Source organism: Nematolebias whitei, chromosome 21, assembly GCF_014905685.2.
Source record: "Nematolebias whitei isolate Nwh7 chromosome 21, NemWhi1, whole genome shotgun sequence".
NCBI lineage: Eukaryota > Metazoa > Chordata > Actinopteri > Cyprinodontiformes > Rivulidae > Nematolebias > Nematolebias whitei.
This window is the reverse complement of record NC_056518.1, coordinates 29,130,911-29,138,126: the sequence shown is the minus strand read 5'-3', so window position 1 is coordinate 29,138,126 and position 7,216 is coordinate 29,130,911. Positions and strand designations below refer to the sequence as shown.

At 39.5% G+C, this 7,216-nt stretch overlaps 1 protein-coding gene across 1 annotated transcript in view; it reads left to right on the top strand.

The window, feature by feature from the left end:
* Positions 1 to 7,216, top strand: part of mgaa (MAX dimerization protein MGA a) — a 31,031-nt gene that overhangs the window by 12,712 nt on the left and 11,103 nt on the right. Inside the window, exons 11-16 of the mRNA XM_037694796.1 lie at positions 142 to 210; positions 1,347 to 1,455; positions 1,542 to 1,891; positions 3,493 to 3,888; positions 4,570 to 4,807; positions 4,886 to 5,161. Coding sequence (XP_037550724.1) covers positions 142 to 210; positions 1,347 to 1,455; positions 1,542 to 1,891; positions 3,493 to 3,888; positions 4,570 to 4,807; positions 4,886 to 5,161 — 1,438 coding nt within the window. The remainder of the gene's footprint in view (positions 1 to 141; positions 211 to 1,346; positions 1,456 to 1,541; positions 1,892 to 3,492; positions 3,889 to 4,569; positions 4,808 to 4,885; positions 5,162 to 7,216) is intronic.

Here is a 7,216-nt window from a genome sequence, read left to right as displayed (position 1 = left end):
GTTCTGTAACAAGTCTCATTTTTTGAGTCTTGTTATGTAGAGAGTCGTGTTCTGTAACAAACATAACAGGAAAATATGATTCTGTTTCAAGCAGCTGTGAACTGAATTGTGTTTTTATTGTTTTTGTCTCAAACTGTTCAGGTGAAGAGAAATATTCGCAGCAGCTGTGCCAGAGTTCGATGCTTCAGAGGAAAAAGGCAGAAACGGAAGGTAAATGTTCTTTAGACCCAAAAAAATAAATATATAATTGATTTTTGTGATTCTTACATTTAGGTTGTTTTGTTTTGGAAATAAAATGATCTTAGAACCAAATACCACCAGTAAATGACATTTTCTAAGAAAACAGAGTGAAGGTGGGCGGCACGGTGGCACAACTGGTAGAGCTGCTGCCTCTCAGCGAGCTGGTTACTCCGGTTCAAATCCCGGCCCAGGGCCTTTCTGTGTGGAGTTTGCATGTTCTCTCTGTGCATGTGTGGGTTTTCTCTGGGTACTCCAGTTTCCTCCCATAGACCAAAAACATGCATGTTAGTCTGATTGGTAACTCTAAATTGTCCTTAGGTGTGAGTGAGAGAGTGAATGATTGTCTCATTTGTCCCTGTGATGGACTGGAGACCTGTCCAGGATGTCCCCCGCTTCTCGCACAGTGATGGCTGGACATGGGCACCAGTGACCCCAGCGACCCAAAAAGAAAGAAGCGAGTAAAAGATAATGGATGGATAGAGAAGAAGTTCAAACAGAAATGTTAAAAGAAGCTGAACACTGGCTATTCTAGTAGCTAAATGTTTAAAGTAGCAAAAGGTTGGATAAAATACCATAAATGTAGCTATCAAGTAAAAGTACCATAAGACTGGTCAAAAATAGAAAAAGGCTAGCTGAAAGCTAAAATTATAAAAGGCTAAAATATGAATTAATCAAAAGACTAGTTAAAAGTAGAAAACTGTAGCAAAATGCTTTAAAATAAAGTTACCTGTTTATGAATACTAGTTAAAAGTTACAAAATTCTAAAAGTAGCAAAAGGTTTTTTTTACAGGTATAAAATTTATGGCCAAAAGCTAAAAGTAGCACAAGACTAGCTCAAAGTTAAAAGTGTAGCATAACAGAAGCTAAAAGCTCAGAATAGCAGAACAAATGTTTAAAGTTGCAAAAGGCCAGCTAAAAGATAAAAGTAGCATAGAAAGACAATATGTAGGACAAGAAGGTAAATATGTTAAGAAGTATAAAATAAAAAATATCTGAAGTCTCAGCAGCCATCTCCTGGTTTAACGTAACTTACAAATATAACGTAGTATTTTTTTTATTGTTGTGACCCACTCATGGACCATTTGACCTGATGCGTTCACCCACAGGACCTAAGAGACACGAGACCCGTCAGACGCAGAGATGCTGCGCTTCAGCATCTCAAACAACAGGAACCGACTCCGAAAGAGGCGAAAGCCACAACGTCCGAGCCTCCCGGTATGTTCAGGGTCGACACATCTGCTCCGGAAGACAGTTCCCATTTTTTGTCATCAGACTGACAGAGCCGTTTCCTGTTTTCTCAGCAGCCGAAGAGCCTCCTGCAAGTCCTCCGGCTGAGTCTGCGTCGAAGCCGTTGAAACGTCTCTTCATCAAGGCCAACTGCAAGTGGTTGAGCAACACCGACCGCACCTTCGTGTTGAAGAAGCTGTGCGAGGCGATGGCTCGGCAGCAGCTGACCAAACCGTTCTGGATCAAGCAGTACCACATCATTCCCATCAGTGAAACCATGCATGGAACTGGGGCCAACCAGTGTATCCAGTACAGAGTCCAAGTAACCATGCCCAAAGTAGGGCAAGAAAAGCTTCAGATACCAGTAAATCTGGCAAAACGGAGACGTCAGAAGATCCTCAAGCCGGCAGCTGAACAGAAACAGGTGAACGGGAAGTTTATAAACTGAGATGTTACATTGTTGCTTTCTCTGTTTCACCCCAAACCCTGGTCTGCCGAGAACCAGAGGAGGGCCACATGGCCTTCCCTCTTCAAGGGTCTCCACAGTGAGCCGTCCTCCTCCATCTCACTCTGTCCTCACTCCCAACTACTTCCATGTCCTCCAACTGCATCCATATATTTCCTCTTTGTCTTTTGTACTTACAGATAGACTAAGGAAAACAAAACTAATTAATTTAGATTTTCCAAAATGTGTTTTAGTCTGTCAACAATGATACTTCCAGCGTACAAAATCTGAATCAGTTTAATTCTCTGGCAAGCTGAATAATTTTTTGATGTCGTCCCAGAATTCTTTGTGTGTGTGTTTTTGAAGGCATCTTGTGAATGAGTCCCCGAGGCTCAGTGGGACTAACCTGTACACATAAAGGTTGAATGAATGAATTTTGCTTCTCTTCCAAGATGTCTTCTCAGTATATAAAGAGAAAAAAGTTATAATCATGCGCACATCAAAAAGTATTATGGTATAGCCTCCGGCCATTGGTAAACTTTCTCTTGTCCAGGCCATAATTTCTGATCCACTGAAGATAATTCAACAAAACTTCATACACGTTTGTACCACCACCAGACAGAGGGTTGTTTCATCTTTTTATCACCCCAGCTCTAAGGTCAAGGTCAATCACAAGCTGAGCACACAAGTAACTTTGTGTGGGACGCAAAAACTGACCCCTTTTGGAAACAAACACCCTTTTTGTGTGACTTTTGATGAATAAGATGTAATATGGTAGTTAGCGTTCTGCTACCTTTAGTTTTTAGCTATTTTGCTACTTTTGACATTCAAGAAGCATTTTGCTACTTTTAGTTTTGAGCTACCAAACTGTGACCTTTAACTTGTAGCAATCTTTTTTCTTTTAACTTTTAGCCACACTTTTGCAATATAACTGTTAGCTACCATTCTGTTACTTTTTGATTTTAGCTAGCTTTTTGTGACGTTTAGCTTCTAGCTACCAGTAACTTTTTTTTTTTTTACATTTTCTGTCAAAACTTTGCTACTTTAGTTTTTACCTAACATTTTGGAGAAGTTAGCCAGTAGCTTTTGCTACTTGTAGCTTTTAGAGAACCTTTATTTTGTAGAAACCTTTTGCTCTTTTAAGCTAGTGTTTTCCCACTTTTAGATTTTTTCCCAGCTTCTTACTGCTTTCAGATTGCATTTTGTTATATTTAGCTTTTAGCCAAATATTTTATACTTTAGCTACTTTCAGCTTCTAACAACTATTTTGCTGCATTTAGCTTTCAGCTTACCTTTCTAAACCTAGCTTTTAGCTCATGTTAGTTAATCTAGTGTACAAATTCATTTAGCTTTAACGTCACACTTGTGTTTTTTTCAGCAGTTTTCAGCCCTCACTCAGTCATTCAGCGCTAAAATGTTTTTTAGCTGCTTTTGTTCCAGATTATTGGAGCTGATGACCAACATGAACATGTCAGTTTTTATCTAAGAAGTAACTCCAGCTTTTGTTGAAATTTACTTTTCACTGTAATCGTAGTAAAACAAACACGTGTTACTCAGGTACAAAACATTTTGTCTTTCAGAACCACCAATTAAAAGGGGCTCCCAGTGAGGTGGAGCCCCCTAAAGACCAGCTACAGGAGAAGGCAGAACCTCTGGAGGTACAGCAGGAGGAGCAGAACACTGTGTTGGAGGAGGCAATGCCAGTGCCTCTAGAGGACTGGCAGAAGGAGGTGGTTACGATGGATCCAGTGGAGGACTGGCAGAAGGAGATAGAGGGAAGTGAAACTGAGGAGGAGAAAGAGCATCACTCAGGTCCCAATACTGAAGATGGGCAGGAGAAAAAAACAGACCAGGAGGAGATTAAACCAGACAAGAAAGAGAACGTTGCTATGACTCTGCCTCACCTGAAAGGAGTATCTCCTTCTCTCCTCTCAGCCAAAAGAAAACAGCCCAAAGGAACAGGCCACCTGGCTCAGGTAAACCATCAACCATGAGTTTAGCCACGCCCTTATCTCATCCAGTCATGTACCCATAACCAGTTTTAATGTATTTAATGGGGTTAAAAAGTCTCAGTGTCTAAACACAATGTTTTAGCATGTGGCTTTTACGGATTAATTGCATTAAAGATTCCAGGAACAAAATGCTTTGTTTTTGTTTTCCCTCCAGTCATGGAGCGTTGAGTAGAACTCGCGCTTTCCTACCTGTTGCTCCAAACCATCAGTTGTAAACATTCGGCTAAAATTAGCAGAACAGAAGCGAAAATTAGCAAGACAGGAGCTAAAATGTGCAAAACAACAGTTTCAATGGGAGCAGAGGATACGATAAACAAAACAATCTAAAATTAGCAGAAAGCAAGTGGGTATATTTAATATAAAATTATTGATTTTATTTTGAAAAGTATAAATTTTGGAAAAACCAAAAGTCACTGCACCCATCTCCTGAACAGGCTGAATTTTATACATATAAACGGCTAAAAATTCCCAAAGTCTGCAGAAATAATTTGATAGCAAAAAACGCACGTACGAAACGAACAAAAAAGTCTTAAGTGCTAGCAGTTTATTTTCTGGGTTTGAGCAAAATGGCTACAACTCCATATTCCCCATGAGATGGTGTTAGCTTGAAACTTGGGCATGAAGGAGTTCTTTGTGTTCATGCAGGTGAGCAGGAAGCTCCTTGCTCCATCGAATCATCAGGTGGGTAATTTGACCGAACAAGTGGGGTCCCCGATGCACCAGCAGACTTCTTTATCATCCTCCATCTCGCCCTGTAAGCCTCAGAGTTCAGATCCGACCCCTATCGTCGTCTCCTCAGCCTCAGCTGCTGCCTCAGCTGCTGCCTCCACCACCTCACTTAATCCACTGGTCACACCGGTCACCTATATCAGCCCACCCACAGGTGAGCCAACAGTGGTAAAGAACACATATGTTTAATGTCTGCCACTCCAAAACTAAATCTTGTTTCCTGCGTTTTTAGACCCCAAGTCCCAAAACCTGGTGCTTTGCTCTTCATCATCTCCCAAAGACTCTCGGGTGATGGTGATTCCGGCTCCGGTTCCGGTTCCCATTAAGCCTCTGTCACCACTGACCCAGGTGTTAACGGTCCAGCCCTCCATGGGCCAGCAAATGGTCCTGCATCCAATCCAGTCAACATCGGGGGCACAGTATTATCGCAGGCCAGATGGGAAGTTGGTACAGCTGATTCCCATCAGACACCTGAAACCTATCGCAGCGAAGGCGCCCACTCAGACAGGTGAGTGTCCTCACCTGAGGGACAGTTGGTTGATTTGAAGGAGGTATTTGGTTATTTGCGACCAGAATTTATCATAAAAATTCTCTAAAAATGTATCCAGATTTAGAGTATATGTGATTCCAAATGGCTGCCACATCTGGCAGATTTTAGCGGCCACAAAATATGTATAACTCAGTCAGTTTTACAGGTATTGAGCTAAAATTTGATGTGGCAGGAGACGAGAGTTCACAACACATAGCTTGAGGGCTAACAGGTCAATTCAGTTTCAGTTCAACTGTTAATCTGTTCATTTGATGAAATGAGGTCAATTTATTCTCCAGTAGTCTAAGGTTATAGCAGCACAGGATAAGGAATAGTTCAGGAAACCAAGCCGACTAACCACATGATTTATCAAAAGGGAAAGTCTTAATCCCAGTCTTAAAACTGGACAACGTGTCAGTCTCACAGACAGAAACTGGAAGTTGGTTCCACAAGAGAGGAGTCTGATAACTGAAAGATCTTCCTCCCATTCTGCTTTTGGAAACTCTAGGAACAACAAGTAAACCTGCAGTCTGAGAATGAAGTGTTCTGTTAGAAAAATATAGAACAATCAGATCTGTAATGTCAGATGGAGCTAGGTTGTTGAGGGCTTTGTAGGTTAGAAGTAAGATTTTGAATTCTATTCTGAATTTAACAGGGAGCCAATGGAGAGAAGCTAAAACTGGAGAGAGATGATCTCGCCTTCTAACTCCCATTACGACTCTGGCAGCAGCATTTTGAATTAACTGAAGACTTTTTAAAGAAGTATTTGGACACTCAGATAACAAACCATTGCAATAGTCCAGTCTAGACGTGACAAATGCATGAACCAGTTTTTCTGCATCATTTTTAGATAAGATGTTTCTAATTTTAGTGATATTACGCAGGTGGAATAAGGCAGTTCTAGTAATGTTCTTAATGTGGGGGATAAAAGACATGTCCTGATCAAAAATAACACCAAGATTTATAACATTAGAGCTGGAGGACAGATTAATGCCATCTAAGGAGGGAGAAAGACTGAAAAAAATATTCCTAAGATGCTCAGGTTCAAAAAATAAAAACCTCAGTCTTGTCTGAGTTTAAAAGTTTTAATCTGTGACCCTATGTTTTTAAATGCTTTCTATTAATTATTCTGTTATTATTATTAGTGTATTGTATATATATATTTTTTTTTTTCTCTTTAATTTTACTTTCATTGATTGTTGTTGTTGTTGTTGTTGTTGTTGTTGTTGTTGTTGTTGTTGTTGTTATTAAGCACTTTGATAACAGGTTCTGTTTTAAATGTGCTCTATAAATAAAGTTGACTTGACTAAATCAGAAAATTTAGGGTCATCCAGGTTTTTGTCTTTAAGACATGCTAGTAGTCGAAGTAACTGATAGGATTCATCGAGTTTAATGGACAAATATAACTTTATCATCATAACAATGAAAATTTATCCCATGCTGTTTAATAACTTAACTTAATTTTTTTATTAATCTTTTTTTATTTAACCATGCAAATCCCACTGAGATCACTGATCTCTTTTGCAAGGGAGGCCCGGGCCTAAAGGCAGCCTAATGTGCACGTTTTTGGTTTTGGTATGGAAGCTTATATAAAGTAAAGAGTATTGGTCCAAGCACCGAACCCTGAGGAATTCCATGACCAACTTTGGTGTAAGAAGATGATTCATTATTTACATTTACAAACTGGAATCTATCATATAAATATGATTTACTGTAGTCCCTCACTTATCGCAGGGGTTACGTTCCAGACACCTGAAGTTGGGACAATATATTTATTTTAGTATTTATATATATATATATATATATATATATATATATATATTTTTGTATGTCTCTCTCTACATTCACCTTATAATCTAGCTGTTTTTTTTTGTTACCTTTCTTTTTTGAGCCATCCTATTTGTTAAAAAATATAATCTGTATGCCTTTTTATAACTGTCTATTGTTGTCGCTGTTGTCCATTGTTGTCATCATTCTTTGTTGAAATCAGGTCTCTCTTGTAAATGAGTCCTTGAGGCTCAATGGGATTTACCT